At 33.2% G+C, this 16,975-nt stretch overlaps 3 protein-coding genes across 3 annotated transcripts; 1 reads left to right on the top strand and 2 right to left on the bottom strand.

The window, feature by feature from the left end:
• Nucleotides 1-1,275: 1,275 nt before the first annotated feature.
• On the top strand, nt 1,276-1,947 carry LOC105110565 (Calcium-binding EF-hand family protein). Its single transcript, XM_011005642.1, has one exon. The coding sequence runs from the start codon at nt 1,370-1,372 to the stop codon at nt 1,802-1,804; it is 435 nt and encodes a 144-aa protein (XP_011003944.1). The 5' UTR covers nt 1,276-1,369; the 3' UTR covers nt 1,805-1,947.
• A 2,636-nt stretch (nt 1,948-4,583) lies between these two features.
• On the bottom strand, nt 4,584-7,178 carry LYK2 (Protein kinase superfamily protein). The gene has a single exon (XM_011005641.1). The coding sequence runs from the start codon at nt 6,845-6,847 to the stop codon at nt 4,805-4,807; it is 2,043 nt and encodes a 680-aa protein (XP_011003943.1). The 5' UTR covers nt 6,848-7,178; the 3' UTR covers nt 4,584-4,804.
• A 3,592-nt stretch (nt 7,179-10,770) lies between these two features.
• Nucleotides 10,771-13,220, bottom strand: LOC105110563 (ribulose-phosphate 3-epimerase, cytoplasmic isoform). Its single transcript, XM_011005640.1, has 8 exons — nt 12,952-13,220; nt 12,832-12,836; nt 12,071-12,133; nt 11,867-11,973; nt 11,686-11,783; nt 11,435-11,527; nt 11,302-11,343; nt 10,771-11,155 (listed from the first exon to the last, which is right to left on the bottom strand). The coding sequence occupies exons 1-8, from the start codon at nt 13,066-13,068 to the stop codon at nt 11,000-11,002; spliced, it is 681 nt and encodes a 226-aa protein (XP_011003942.1). The 5' UTR covers nt 13,069-13,220; the 3' UTR covers nt 10,771-10,999.
• Nucleotides 13,221-16,975: the final 3,755 nt, after the last annotated feature.

The raw sequence follows: 16,975 nt of genomic DNA, 5'->3' as shown, positions 1-16,975 counted from the left end.
CAACTAATTTATCATTTTATTTTATAAATGGATCATATGATATATGAGAAGATGTGTGTTGGATTTTGTTTTTTATGTTTCAAATAATTAAAGTAAAAATTGTATAAAAATAATTACATTAAGAAAATATCTCGAGTAAAGGATCAATCAAACAAAAAAAAGCTAAAAATTAAAAAAACCACGTTAAAAATATAAAAAGTACATAAACCATATATATACAATTAATCCCTTTCATATCATCACAATGATTCTTTATTGTAATGACTCTTTATTGTTTATGTTGATTTAGAAAGTCACACATAAAAAATATTTATTTTTATATTTTAAAAGTATTTCTGAAAAATTTAAAAAAATTATTTTTTATTTATTTTAAATTAATATGTTTTTAGTATTTTTAAATTATTTTGATATATTAATATCAAAAATAATTTTTAAAAAATAAAAAATTATTAATATATAATTTAATATTAAAAGTTATTTAAAAAATAATTACAAGTATAATATCAATTATATACAATTTTTTTCATACAAAATATATATACACACACATCGTGCGGAGTGGGCTGTGTCATGCCGACGAGTCTGAATCTGAGAGGCGTTGTTAACTAATTAGGTGATGGTTATTGCGCTTTGAAAAGTCGTTCGTGGAAAAGATGGAAAGAGAACTTCTTCGTCTTTATCCATAACTTTCTATATATTTCGAACATTCCACACATGAGGAACGTTTTGTTTTTCGCGTTGCCTTTTGAACGCTATTTGTTATAAATATATTTTTTTATTTAAAATTATTTTTTAAAACATTTAAAATTATTTTGACGACGTTCTACATTTAAAATAAAATTTTAAAAATAAAAAAATATTATTTTAATATATTTTCTAACCCAAAGAAAGCATTTAAAGACAAACACGCCGGCATATGAGAGACGCTATGTTTGTAAGATTTCAAAGTCTGTTTTGCCATGCCCGAATGGTCATTTCTTCGTTGATTCCTTTTGGTCTTTCGTTGAACACGAAAGAAAAGAACTTCATCTGATGCCATATCGCGTGACCCATGCATGTCGTATAAGTTCATCGGTCTTCTTTCCTTTTCTAATTTACGAAACTACCCACTGGGCTTCATTTCAACCACTTGTCTCACAAGTTGCTGGTCAACTCACGACACGCGGCATCATACGAGGAATATAACTACATTGCCTCCATTTCTCACGAGACCTAACAGTAAGATTTCGATGCCAACTCTTCTTTCCAAAAATTCCTGATATCTATATATATATATATATACGCGCGTTTGTGTTTCATTTTCATTTTAGTACGGAACCTTATATATAACTACTATTCTACTATTTATTAGTTTTGATCCATTAGATTGATGATGAATAAGAGGCAGCAATTTGAGCGAGTGTTTAACCACTTTGATGAGAATGGAGATGGGAAGATATCGCCTTCGGAGTTGCAGCAATGTGTTAGGAAAATGGGTGGAGAGCTTTCCGTTGCAGATGCAGAGGCAGCGGTGGAGTTTTCAGATTTGGACGGAGATGGCTCACTGGGGCTCGAAGATTTCGTTAAGCTTGTTGAGGGGGGTGAAGAGGAAGAGAAAGTGAAGTCTTTGAAGGAGGCTTTCAAAATGTATGAAATGGAAGAAAGTGGTTGTATTACACCCAAGAGTTTGAAGAGGATGCTTAGCAGATTGGGCGAGTCTAAGACCATTGATGAATGCAGAATTATGATCTCTTGGTTTGATCTCAATGGTGATGGAGTCCTCAATTTTGATGAATTTAAGGTTATGATGTTAGATCATTCCTAGATTTATCAATTCAGACACACACATATATATTCATTCTTTGTACATGATGTTTTTCATTAATTTAGTTTTAGATAGGTGTAGGATGATTCGTTGGATATTTATGAAATAAATGCCTCCCCTATATATGGCATATTTAATTACTTCGTACTCATGATATATATATATATAGAAAGATTTGTTTCATTTAATTAATTCTAGACATTGCTTTTTTTGCAATCTTTTTTCCTCTTGCTAGTTCTTTGATAGATTGAATTTGTGGATGTTTCCTTGTTGTCTCCTCTCCTCGTCAACAAGTCATATAGGCTTCACACGGCCAACATAGAATCAGCGTTGACCAAATCTAGATAAGTGTTCAGCTCTTCAAATTGGTCCTATCAGTGCTGTTTTTTCCACATTTTTGACCGAGGCGTGCGTCTAGATTGCATGGCTCGCCATGCAATTTTTCTAAATCGGAGCTCCGCGTTCCTGCTCCGTTTTAGGAAAAGGAGCAATTGTGATTATATTTATAAAAATCGACCTGGGTGGGTGGGTCAATACTCTGTGATAAAGGTGGAAGGGTGGATTGTATCTAGTTTGCGGAGGTATAGCTGATAAAAACAATATAAAAGAGTTAGAGATGCCGTTCATGGCATATTCGAGGGGTCTTTGATAGATAAAGAATTACCACTTAGTATGTATTGCTGTAAATCATAGTTAAAAAAAAACAATAATAAGTCTGTAAAGAAAATAAACAGCAAAAATACTATATAAACATATTTGAGATAAGAAAATAATCTCAAGAATTAAGTAAAATAATTTATATGATTTGAACAAAAATAAAATAAAACAATTTAGATTTTCATTGAAAAATCACAAACTAATTATTTTAACATTATAGCATGTAATTTTCAATCTAATCGTTAGATTTTAAAATTTTATATAAAATCTTTTAAAATATTATTTTAATTTAGATTAATGTTTTAGAATTTTTGGAGTTCAATAATATTTTTTTCAAATTAAAAATAATAAATAAATAAATAAATAACATAAATGAGTGTCTAGAAATTATTTTAGGGTACAAAGCAGTTTTTCAAATTAAAAATAATAAATAAATAACATAAATGAGGGTCTAGAAATTATTTTAGGGTACAAAGCATATGAGAAGATGTTTTACTATTTATATAAAACCACCGTTAACATGCCAAATGTTTTTAGTGTTTTTAGGTAATAAATGAATTATTAAAATAAGTAATTATTTTGTATAATTTCATGTACAGTTATATTTGAGAATCATGTTTACAGAGGTCACACATACCATTTTCCTTGCTCGCTCTACCGGAATAATCAATGAAAATAAAAATCCATATTAAAAAGAGAAATTAATCTGCAATATTATGAAATATAATATTCACTCTATCCTAGATATGGTATTGAATAAACCAATGAAGGAGTAGAGGCGTCCAGTACCAATACCTCTGTAGCAAACGAAAACCAGCTATCCTAAATAGGTTTAATATGATCCTGTCTAACTTGGGATCTGGTTTTTTTACCGGTTAATTCTCGAATTGGATTTAATAACTATATAGATATTAAACCTCTCTTGGATTTAATAACTATATAGATATTGAACCTCTCTTGCAAAAGCTTCCCCAGAATCGAGCATATTCAAGGCCATCCATGTCTACTCCATGGTTCTTTCTGCAATTGAAGCCGAACCAGCCTCGAATTTCTTAGTGAGAACATCAAAGCATCCTATAAGCTTTCAATTTCATATAGAGTTTTATTCAGATTAATAATTTAACATAAAACTTTAGGGTCTTTTTATGGATTTGCTTAAGGTTTTGTCAAGAATTTAAAATAATCAATATTTAAAAAAAATAATTCGTACCAGGTATGAATTTCAACATCAATCTGGATTTTTTATAAATTGATGTTTAGGGCTAGGATTTCATCATGCATTTTAATTGATTAAACAATTATGCCTATACTTTATAATAACTTTATTTTCATGCGTATTTGGACATGCAAAATCGAAAAAACAAGATTGTTCATTTTATGAGCTAGTCGAATATTTGTTCGTCTAGGTTAATTTTCATATAGAGATGAAAATTTAAGATGCACAGATTGTGTTTAGTTTGTTGTTTATATATATATGTAAAATTGCATGTAGGGGTATGTTTGAGAATCATGTTTATAGAGGTCACACATACCATAATCCTTGCTCCACAGGAAATAATGAGAAGAAAAATCCATATTAAATTAAATTAAAATTAAAAGAGAGAGTAATCTACAATATTATTCCCTCTATCCTAAATATGGCCTTGAATAACGTAATGAAGGAGTAGAGGCGTCCAGTACATATTGGGCCTTGGACCTCCCTTGAAAAAACTGTCCCATATTTGGGCCCATCCCATGTTCACGACCCAGTTCTTTCACCATTGGAAGCTGAACCACCCTCGAATTTCCTCGTGACTGACTACAAAAGGCATCTATAAGCTTTCCATCGCAAAGGTTGATGATGGAGATTCTTTCATAAGCAATATTTCTTAAATTCATCAATCCCTCAGGGTTCTGACATGTATTTTATGCTCATCCAACATCTATAGTGATCTTTTCTCAGTGTCTCATGATGCTTGTTATGGGCTTGTGACAGCCTTTTCACTAAATTATCTGTTAGCCTTTTGTTGCAAGATTTTTAATTGACTTTGGCTCGATTCTTAATAGCCAATCTTTCACAGATTCGGTCAAAGAAGCACATGCTTCCATGGAGAAAAGCAACATCAGGAGATGTAAAAAAAACTAGAAAATGTTTAACATTAGAATTCAAGTATTATTGGAGAAACATGGAGAATACAAAGTAGAAGAGACCTGCCTTCTCTGCTCAATTTGATGATATATTTTTTCTTCACAGAAATTAATCTTACTTATATACAGGATCCCACTGCCCACATCAAGATGCTATGATACATTGAGTTGAACTAGTGTTTCTTATGCCTTGCTTAGGATCCTTTAATCAGCTATTTAAACACTTGTTGCAGTTGACTTGACAAGAGGTTTGCAAGAGCTTTCACAGATTAGTATCTGCTCTCCTTCTGTGGATTCTTCCACCAATCTCAACAGCTTTTCGACGATTTCGCCAGAAGTTGGTCTCAAGGAAGGGTCTTCTTCTGTGCAAGCTCGTGCAATATTGGCCAAAGTGGCAGCCTCATCAAATGAGTAATTCTCCCCCAATGCACTGTCAATCCATTCTCTCAGCTCATCCGCATTTTCTGATAGCAAAATGGACTTGATTTTCTTCGACAGCCAAATGCTCCCTTCTCCGTTGTCGTTAGGCCTTGCTATAGGTGTTTGTCCAGATAGAACCTCCAACAAAACCACCCCAAAAGAAAATATATCTGTGCTAGAGGAAACTACACCTTGATGAGCCTCAGGAGCCAAGTATCCAAGGCTCCAGGAGGCAGGGTTGGTTGAATTGAAGTCTGGCTCCTTGGTATCATCTTCAACACACCCTGCCATGCCGAAATTTCCTATCTTCGCATTGAATTCCTCATCGAGGAAGATGTTCCGGCTCTTGATGTTTCTATGAACATAGCTAGGGTGCATGATATGGTGCATATATTGTAGGGCCACCGCCACATCAAGACATATCTTCAGCCTCTGATTCCACGTTAGGAAACAGTAGCAGGAGGCAATGAATTGGTTCTTCATGGCCAGTCCCCCATGAAGCCAATCCTTCAAAGATCCATTTTTAGCGTACTCAAAAACCAAAAATGAATCAGGACCTTCACTCAAACATGTTCCCACCACTCTAATTATGTTTGGATGATGGTGAGTTGCATCTTGAAAGAGCCCGAGCTCAACTTTTGAAATAGTTTCTGGTTGCACGCGCTTTATTGCCAAGTTCTTCCCATTGAGACGACCATGATACACAGAACCTTCGATTTGATTGCTTGAATTGAAGTCCTCGGTTGCTTTTTTGAGCTCCTCTACAGTGTAAGTCTCCACAAACACCTTACCGGGTGTGGTTTCAGTGATCTGACTATCAAAATGATTTTGTGATTCATCGAATGAGACTTTCTTGTCACTTGTAGTTCTTACACTTAAACTAAGCTGCTGAAGCTCCATATCTGCCTCCTTGATTAAAATTTGCTTCTTCTTCTTCAATTGGATCACCAAGAAAGCTGCTGCAATAGCAATGCCTACTCCAACTACAGCTCCAGTAACAGCAATATAAACACCAGTCTTCCACATCTTGGACCTTTTCTTATGTCGATTGATCACTGGAAGGCTACTTGCAGGAATATGCAAATTGGGTTCATTAGGATTTGCAAGGGGACCGAGGGTAGGCTTGCCACCTAGTGGTATCAAAAGAGATGTCAGAGGTACAAGGCTTGTGGGTTTAAAGGTTGTCAATGATCTGTTATTTGCGGATGTAATAGCTTCTGGAGTAGTATTGAACTTAATAGCAAGGTTCGAGATTGTATCGCCTGCACTTACCGGGTAAGAAAGCAGTAGTCTTGTTGCTAGAATGACTTCAGTAGAGGATGGACAAGCACATCTCAAGGGTACCTGTAACCGAACTTTACCATTTAGATTCTCCGGTGAGATACCTGGGTTCTTCTCTCGAATGGCTTTGCAGGTTGTTAGTCCCTCCAGTGACTTAGAAATGCTGTAAAAACTCTCTCCTTTGATGGTAGTTTTCGTCACAAGAGCCTGAAAGAAACCACCATTGCATTTGCAGTCAATCGGTATCAGCAAAGGCTGATCTTTCGGCAGAAACTCAGTGTTGGCAGAAAAGCCGTTTGTTGCCGCGATCACAAACCGATCTAAACCCAAATAAAAGCTTAAGTTGGAAAGAGATGAGAAGTATAAGCTAGTGTGAAGAATAGCAAATGTCTTGCACTGATCCTGCAATCCGTTACTGTTACAATGGTAGCCAGGAGCATCTGGAGATGTTGTCTGGCAGCTCAACAAGTTCTGTTCAAGAGCAGAGACAAGTAAACAGATTAATAAAAAGGCGAAAGCTCCAAAGTAGAGCTTACTGATAAGTGGAACCATGCCCATAACCACTAACTTCTACATAGAACACTTATTTAAAACATGAAAAAGGGGCTTTTCTCACTCCGAAGGGTGAATATTTTGGATCTATACAAAAATGGTGTGGAGGCAGCTATTTATTTCAAGATTTTCAGAGACAGAACTCTTGGGTGTAGCAAAGAACTTGTATATTTTTTTGTCTGATTCCAGCTGTTTGGTAACCATCTACCCTTGGACTTGATTCCCTAAGCTAAGGGGTGGCTATCCATCCCAAAGTTTTCAACTGCTGCTGATTACAGTCACCACTCTTTCAACCACTTCTTGGGCTTCAAACCTGCTTTACTTTTCCAAAAATATGCACATCAGTCCATCCATGCATGTGCCTAATTAGACAAGAGAACTCCTGTTCAGAACTCTTACCTTACGTTATATCCATACATGTTAAGTATAAGGTGGTGTTTTTGAGAACCTGTCTGAGAAAATACACAGGCAGTGACATGTAGATGCATGTCAAAAACATTCTCACATTGAAGCATATACTACATACTACATATGTACATTATTAAAATCATGCACAAATATGGCAGACATTTCTCCTCCACATCAATCTGATCCTGCGTGTGTCTCCTCGTCAAATCACATTTAGCCAGATGAATTTTAAGCATGGATAAGACTAACTTTTTTTTATTATTATTATTAATATTAATATTTAAATCGGTTTATGTATATTTCAATTAATTTCATAAACACTAAAATTAATAAATATATAAATTTTAAGCAGTTATCATACTAACAACCGTAAAATTTAAATTATTTAAAACAATAAAAAATAATAATTTTTTTTAATTCCAAACTATTACTATTGGCTAGCCAAGTAGAAGGTTCACATGGCTACCTTTTCCTTCATGTAAATCATGATGCTAGCGACTACTTCAATGCTTTCATGATGTAAAGAATTCCAAGACAGACCATGTGAAATTATCTTTGGCAAATTAGTCGCATACTTGGAAGCACAACCCAAGATTAACAAATTCAAGGAGGGCTCCTGTTCATGAACCTCGAATTAGGCACATAAAGCATGCATGGAGATAACAGCTATGGGGCATATCTTTAGATCTACGTATACAAAATCTGTATAAATATTCTCTTGGGATTGATCGAGATGCAGACTACTTGAGCTTGTTAATTTTGTCAAGGGAGAATGGATATTAGAAATGATCTGTATTTTGACAGGGAATAATATGAACAGGTAGCGAAGAGATGTCCATGTATGGTAAAGCGGAGGCACGAGAGAGAAACTAGGGGTTGATAGGTCAACATGGCCATAGATATCCCAGTTTGACAAGCAGCAATGTCATGAAAAGTACAGAGTATGGTGAATTATCATCGGATATTATTAAGTAAACATACTGAATTATCATCGGATATTATTAAGTAAACGTACATTATTATTATCACTATTATTATTATTTCATAATTTATATTTAAATTAATACCCTTACTTTTTAATTTTCTTTTTTTCTTTTGTATTTAGCTTTTTTTAAATAATAGTTATTTTTTATTTATTCTATATGTATTTAATTTTTTCAGAGATTATTCTAATTGATCTATATATATTATTTTTATATTTTATGTAAATGAATTTTATTTTGTAAAATAAAAAAATATTTATTTTTGAATAGAATTTCTAAGAAACACAACATTGCTTGATATTTTTTTCTTTTAATTTTATTTATTTGATTTCACATTTATTTATTTTTACTATTATTTGATTAAATAAAAAATTATTTTTTATTAAATAGAGTCATTAAATATAATCAGGAATCAGGTAAATAGCCAATATTTCAAATTCAAATATTTTAATTTATATTGATTTTTTTATTTTTTTCTATTATGTTCTTAGTTATCATTAATGAATTTATTTTTTTATTAACACATATAATTTTTAATTTATTTTAATTAAAAAACATATATAAAAAGCCCACATATTTAATTTTTTTTATAAAAAATAACTGTAATTTATAACAAAATATAAATCAAATAGCTAATCATTTGTCTACAAGGAGGAGGAGAGACTCCAATGATAACTTCAAAGAAGATATGGTTATGCACCTAAATTCAGCTTCAAATGATATAAGGCTATAGTAGAGTCTAGCCATGTGTGCTCTCTAAAGCTGTGTGACACAAAAAGGAGATGGCAAGTTTTTCTACGTGAATTAATGATCGAAACAAGGGGGCGGCCACTATGAAAATTAGAAGGTGGCATGTCAATGTCAAGAGACTTTTAGGATTTAGCTTTCCCAGCCATAATGACGTGTTTCACTTTTAGCCCAAGTACCCAAAATTCTTCTCCTTTCCAAATCTTAGTTTTAGATTTAGTTTTAGTTTTAGTTTTAGTTACCTTTATTACATTTATTGGTGATAAAAATTGGAATCACAGTGGATTTGATCGGAGCTAGATTGATCCATCCATCTCCGACTAAGAATGTTTAGATTTATCACCTATATTTACCTCCAACTTGATTGGATCAGGTTGAGTGGAGGACTTCTTCATCCGACAAGAAACCACCGAATGCCCCCAAATTAATCCGGCTTGTTAAAACAAAAAAACATGACTCTGTGTATGAAGGAGAGAGGGTGATGGCTGCGTAACCTCCCGAGATAACAAACTCCCTGCTAATGTCCCTTTTGCTCGTTATGGCTTAAAAAGTGTCCGAGCTTGAATGGACCGAAAACAGAGGGTTCGAACATGCACGTGATAACACGTGCTGGTCACTGATTTTGTAATAAAAAGAAGAAAACTATGCGTACAGTTCTATATGTGGAACATGCTTTGGCCGAGGGACGTGAAGGGTTGCTTCTCGATGAGCATGTACCAAGGTCTCTCACGTGCAATACTAACAAGATCAAGTCAGAAATGCTACAGCACGTGCGAGTGGAATCTAGACAATTAGCTTTGAATCCGAGGAAATATTAATTCAAGGGAAATCTAATCTGGGAAAAGAAAAGGAGAGGCAACAGATACAGGGTAGGAAGGAAATCTAATCTATAAAATCAGCTCGGAAAGCAATCTTTCTCTCCTTTAATTTGCCACTTCCTTAAAGGATCTCAGACGTAGCACATGCCAGAGAGAAAAACAACAATGTTTCATGCTTTACTTGTCTTAAAACTTAGAACTTAGATGCGTTTTGCAGTAGAGAAATTGAAGACTTATTGTCATTAATGGCAACTTTATGTGTTTGAGTAGAAAAGGAGATGGACGGGTAAACTGGATGAAAGGGTTTGCCCTCTCAAGCTCTTTTTCTTTTTAACTCCTCAGAGTCACTGAACAAATCAGAAGGGAAGGAGGACTACCTATTCCCAATTGTATCCTGAAGTTCTTCAAATCCATTTGGAGAAGTTAAGATTAGATATTCTACTTTCATCTTCTTACCATTCTCCTCCCTTTCCTTATCTCCGTCTTCATCCTTCTGACCAAATAGATGTGTAGATGCTGTAAAATGGTAAAAGAGCAGCTGGAAATATGTGAAAGCCTCAATTGATACCTAGATGCAGCTGATTCATCTAATCTGTACGATGATATACATTTTCTTCTTATTCCTTAAATGAAGATTGTTTCAAAAAAAATTATCATAATCCAACATCAGCAGTACACTTCCATTGCTACATATATATATATATATAAACAGTAAAACTCCCTGCTAAGGCAGTTGACAAAAACTTGAAGACATATATATATATATATATATATATAAACAGGAAAACTCCCTACTAAGGCAGTTGACAAAACTTGTAGACTTCGTATAAGGTAGTAATCCAATCTAATAGAATAGTCAGGTTAAACCAAAAAAAAAAAAAAGGCAAGACATATTGGTACCCGATTATCAAACTCAAAGATTCTGGCACCATTTTAACTATAAGAGATACAAATTGGAAGCTGTAAATAAGGATTATTGGAAATTATGTTGTGAAAGGCACATGCATTTATTAACTTAATTCAGACCCTCCATGGATCTCATTATCGTACATAGTGGTCTACGCTTCTTTCAGTGTTGTAGACATGGGTAGACTTGAAAGGGGGAGATAAAGATGCCATTTTATGAATTCCAAAATGCCAAACAGGACAACGACATGTATTCCTTACACATACAATGCTGAAAAGTCTTGCATCTACCAGTATCAGTTGTTTTTCTGGACTTCCTCAACACTCTTTCTCATGAGAGATATTACTTGGGCTGAATCAGGAGCTCCAAACACTGAACTTCCTGCCACAATGCAGTTTGCTCCAGCTGAAGCTGCCATGTCAATCGTTGAAGGCCCTAAACCACCATCCACCTGCAAGCCAAAGTTTCATGTGTTTAATCAGTGTTCATGGAGAAAAGTAAAAGGCATCTGATATTTCTCATGAGATGGACTTGTCTCAATTTCAAGATTACTCGTGCTAATGCTGAATTATAGACAACAAATAGCGATCCACTCACCTCTATATCAAGTGATGGATACTTCTTCCTTAGAGCCCGTACCTAATAATAGGAAATGAACAATGTTACTGCAAACAAGAAGGCAGGGCAGCTACATGATATTGAAATGAGCAACAAAGGTATTTCATGATACCTTATCCATTGTTTCTGGCATGAACTTCTGTCCACCAAATCCAGGTTCTACAGTCATCACAAGGACCATTTCCACAGGATTTTCACCTTCAACCTGTAAGTTATGAACAACATATACCTTATACATCACAACAATTCCCATATTCCTGTTGCTCAACTTACGTCTAGCTAACTTGCAAAACCAAAAAATTTAAAACAAAGTAGAAGCTGTTCATTATTTTGTTGCAACATATCGGAGTAAAAATTTCATACCAAAGGATAAACTTCTTCAATCGGCGTACCAGGTTTTAATGATACACCAGGCCTCATGCCCTTTGATTTGATTCTCTGGACAAGTTCTCCCCAATTATCTGCCAAAAAAAAAACCCGGTATAAGTGAAAACAGGTAGGCTACATGAGAAATAAGAACAATGTGAACAGCATGATAACCAACCTCTGGATACCTCAACATGAAACGTGAATCCTGATGCGCCAGCTTTGCCCAAAGGCTCCACATAATCAAGAGGATTCGTGACCATAAGGTGACAATCTAAATATGCCCTAAATGAAACAATAACATTGCTCATCACACTATTCAAAATGCCGGTGTGCCAAAATTGAAATAACAAGCTTAAGCAAAGGCTATAAAAGATCTTACTTTGTGTGTTTTCTCAAACTCTCAATGACTGGAGCACCAATTGTTAGGTTAGGGACAAAGTGCCTATGATAAAACAACAAAAGAACATATACCAATTCAACAATAACAGTATGAAAAAAGCCGATGCAGAAACATCAACACACATAACAAAGCTTTTCCAGTGTTTTAAGCGAATTCCATACAAGAACAAGATAACAACCACATTTTCAAACAACAAAACCATCTAACTAAGCTCTAAAATCACGTATAAACAACCACATTTTCAAACAACAAAACAATCTAACTAAGCTCTAAAATCACGTATAACACGCAAAATTCATTAAGTGAAAGCCTGCACACGCACCAAAAAAAAAGTCTTCTGCCCTAAACATGTGTTATCACTTATCACTCCTTTGTTCCATTATGATCTCACCTGTTTCTATATTACTTTCTATAACCATAATACTTTTTTAATAACCCATGTTCCATTTTGTAGTGAACTAGCTTTCTTTCTAATGAAATCGCAAACAAAAGAACCAGTCTTTTACCCCTTGCAATAACCATGGCCTCAATTAATTAACACATTATTTAACAAAAATCAATTTTTTCACTCATTATAGAATGAAAGCTGCAAACTTTAAGCTCCCAAATATTTAAACCGAAACTTAAAAAAATAAAAAGACCCAACAACCTTAAGTAACAGAGATAACACAAAGAGGATCACAAGTTTGCAGTAATTAAGGACAAACGGTTTTTGAAGGAGACAATAATTGAGGTTATACCCATCCTGCAAACACAATAATTATAAAAAAGAAACCAATCAGTTTCTTTGTCAAAAATAATTAAATCAATACTAAGAAAAATCCAAAGATTTCGTTTTTTGTTTCAATGTAGAGTCGTACCATGATGTCCATGTGAAGCCAATCGGCGCCGCAATCGAGCATTCGCTGAGCTTCCGATGCCAAATTGGCGAAATCCGATGATAGCATCGACGGTGCGATTTTTGCTGCCACACCCATTCTGATTTTGTGAACCGATTTAGAGGCTAGAAATGGTATAGCGGGCTCGGATTCTGTAGAGGAGTTGTTCTCGAATTTTTTAAGGGTAACGCGAGGAGTTTCTCAAGTAGGTGGTGGCATGGTTTTTAAAACAGGTCCATTGGTCAACCAGCTTAAAATTCAGGTTCAGGTTATCGGGTTTTAACCGAATTATTAAATTATTGAGGTTCAACCCTCAATTAATTATTTTTTTACAAAATAAAATGATATTATTTTTATTAAAAAATAAAATAAATGATTAAACGGTTGTAACTCGTTTTTTGATCTTATGTTACCGAATTAATTGAATTACTAAATTAATCTGATTTTTTATTTTACTTTTTAACTCAATTAGGTTTTAATTTTAAATAAGCTTGATCGGGTTTTAAAACTATATACCGGAAGAGTGTTTTCAAATGGCTCAAATCGGAGTGGTTTCTTTTGATGATCTTCTTGACTTACCTAACCTAACCATTCTGTTCCTAATTTACCTAATCAAGATTTGTCTTTACGTTAACATAAATCAAAACTGAGGTCTTAGGATTTGATTAAAGTACTTGGAAAAAAAAGCCATTACAAAATCATCTTTTTCATTGTCTCTTTGGTTTAATAACACTTAAGATCTTAATTTATGCGATCGATTTGTTTCCCTTCGTTATGGATAATTTTATGTGATAAATTGAAGATAGATGCAAATATTGAGAGAAGCTTTTCATATTAATTGTTTGTATTTCCATTTTGTCGTGCTTATATACAACTCTACTTCCTGATATAAATGACAATAACAATCCATTGGATTGGACCTCAAGAAACTCTTGCAATTATTACTTAGTATTTGAATATTATAGTATAGTATTCTAGCGTGCTCCCTCATTTGATCAATGGAAGAAACACAAACCATAGAGATAATGGCACCGTACGTTTGTTGATATATGAAGGGATGGTCATTTTTAATATATTTGATACATTTAAGAAAAACATCATCATCTTAATATCATTGTGATTATCGGGATTGGACCTCAAGAAACTCTTGCAATTACTACATAATATTTGAATATTATAGTATAGTATTCTAACATGCTCCCTCGTTTGATCAATGGAAGAAACACAAACCAGAGAGATAATGGCACTGTACGTTTGTTTTTTTTTTATTATTAGATTAACGTGGGTGTCCGGGCTAGTTTGCACGCACCACGAGTCCTAAAATTAACTGTACTTTTGTTGATATATAAAGGGATGGCCAATTTTAATATATTTGATACATTTAATAAAAACATCTTCATCTTAATATCATTGTGATTATCAGAATAAATAAGATCGTGGCAATGGAAAAGGAAAACCCATATCTTGAAGGAGACTAACGCTACCGCAATAGCTCTCTGGTTCCAGTTCTGTTTACTCACTCTACTCTCAATCTCTTTGCTAATGACCTTTTTATCCTGTGCTCATTCTACAAAAAACCATTAATGAACTCTTCGCTTAACATCATTTTGGAAGTGTTTTTCCTTAGCTGGGTGTTGTTGAGACTTCATTTTGTATAATCATGGCCATAGATGATTGTTTTGACTGTATAGAGAGATCTTTCATTGACCACTAAGCTCTATGCCTGGCCTTGTATTGATTCTCAACAGCTTGCGAATAATATAAATTCCATCATGTTAACGTGTTACATGTAATTATAGTTTTGTTACCTTTGTCTTTCTTGGTAAAAACCTTCATGATTGACACTAGAAATTCTGTTCCATCACCTCTGCAGGGAAAAGTGAGCATCGCGGTGAAATCTGGTGTGAAATTGGAAATAGCAGATGGAGTCGTAATTCAGAACAAGGTAAGATACTACCCTTGCATGATTTATCACAATTAAAACATTCTTTGAATTGGCTCGCTATGGAGTTTATCAAGTTTTTCTGTGCCCAGAAAACTAATGGCCCGGAGGACCTCTAAGAAAGTTGCCTGGAGCAACAACGAGTTGAAGAAAAACTTCGAGCAGCCTTGCTTTCGGGTAGCAATTCCCTTGTATTTTGCTAGAACAATAAGAGATGAATTTAGTTTGCAGTTGTCTGAATCACGAAATCATCTTGCAGCACATTAGTCTTCCTTGTTTATTACAAGAACTGACATACATGAGGTTGTGAAACTGCTTCTGCAACACATTAATATATATATGTGGAACAGCATGGTCCGATTTTTTGTTCAGCTATCCGCCAGTTAATTGGATATTAAAGGTTTTCGATGATGACTCTGCATTTTTTATAATCTCATGGGAATTTTGGTGATGTCTATATTTAGTTCACATCAAGTCTGGTGAAAACTCACGGGGACACCTAAAAACTAAACTTGGCTTAGCAGATAAATCTTGACTTGTTCTAAATTAGATAATTGGTGACCTAGTTGGTTTGACTTTTTATTTTTTTAAATGATATTGTTTTGACATTTAAGATTTCACATGATTTCAATGTTTAGATTTTATATAAACTATTATTCTTCTGATTTATTAACTAAACATTAAGGATAAAATTAATATAATTATACGTAACAAAAATTTTAAAATATAAAGATATATGAGTTCCTTACTCTATTTAGAGTAAGGTGATCTTTTCTACATGAAGATATACCATGTGTAAGTCATTAGAGTAAGGTGATCTTTTCTACATGAAGATATACTCTGTGTAAGTCATGTGATTTCATTTTTTTATTTGTTTGGAGAGAAAAAATAAATAGGATATATTAAAAAAGTCTTTATTTAGGAATTAAATTGACATAATAAAGAAAAAAAAAAGTAAGAATGGATTGAGAATTCATCTTATTATATAGAGATAGACTAAGAAACCCCTCAAGAAAAGAAAAAAGAGATTTAGTAATGGTATTCGGTATGATTTTCTTTCTTTTATTAAGAAGGAAAAGAAAATGGGAGGGGGGAAAAGTGCATGGAAAGACCTATAGAAAAACCTGGGGGAAGTAGCAAATAGAGAAAATTAATTAAAATAGAATTATAATTTTATTGGAATAGTATGCATTAAAAAAATAAGGCAAATTCATGTAACCATGATATTTATCTTTTTGTTCTTTTTTCCACACTTGTTCCATGGTTTTAGAAACAAGAGAATGGTGAACTAGCATCAAATTTTTCTACTCTTTTTCAATATCTCGATTTTTCTTCACATTTTCAAATAATTGAAAACACCCCCCCCCCTTTTCTTTTCTTTTTCTTCCTTCCTTTCTCCATTGTTTCCACCCCTACATAAACATGGTTGTTATTAAACTTAATTCAATTTATAATTCAATTTAAGAATTAGGTTAAAAAAGCATATTAATAAGGTGAACCAGCTTATGTGATAACTTGACATGTTGATTTAGTTTAATTGGATCAACCCCCGAATAATTTAATATATAACTCAATGTGGATTAGCTCTTAATTTTATATAAATTACTAAGTTAACTTATTAAGTAAGTTCTAGTTTATTAACCCTGATGTAATGGGCAGAGATAATATTTTATTATTTTTTTGTAAATTTAAAAATTTTAAAAAAATAATTAAAAATTAGCCTTATATTGGCTTATACATAGTAATTACCTTTATAATCTTTCTAGTTTTCTTTTTATCTCCATCCTCCTTGAATATTAGGTATAGTTGGATAACTCGACTCAATATTCTTGAATTTAGTTGTGTAGCCATATCTAATAATATTATTATTTATATTTTAAATATTTTAAATTTTATTATTATTAGTATTATTAATATTACTATTAAAAATATTATTATTTATCTTATAAATAGGTTGTTTTTATTATAATTAATATTGTTAAAATTAAAAATCTTATTATTTTTATTATAAATTTTATTATTTTTAATTTAATTAATATTATTAACATCATGATTAAGGAATTT

The sequence above is a fragment of the Populus euphratica genome, unplaced genomic scaffold (genome assembly GCF_000495115.2).
Source record: "Populus euphratica unplaced genomic scaffold, PopEup_1.0 scaffold258.1, whole genome shotgun sequence".
Taxonomy (NCBI): Eukaryota; Viridiplantae; Streptophyta; class Magnoliopsida; order Malpighiales; family Salicaceae; genus Populus; species Populus euphratica.
Note: the sequence above shows the minus strand (reverse complement) of the source record. Positions and strands in the feature narration are given on the sequence as shown.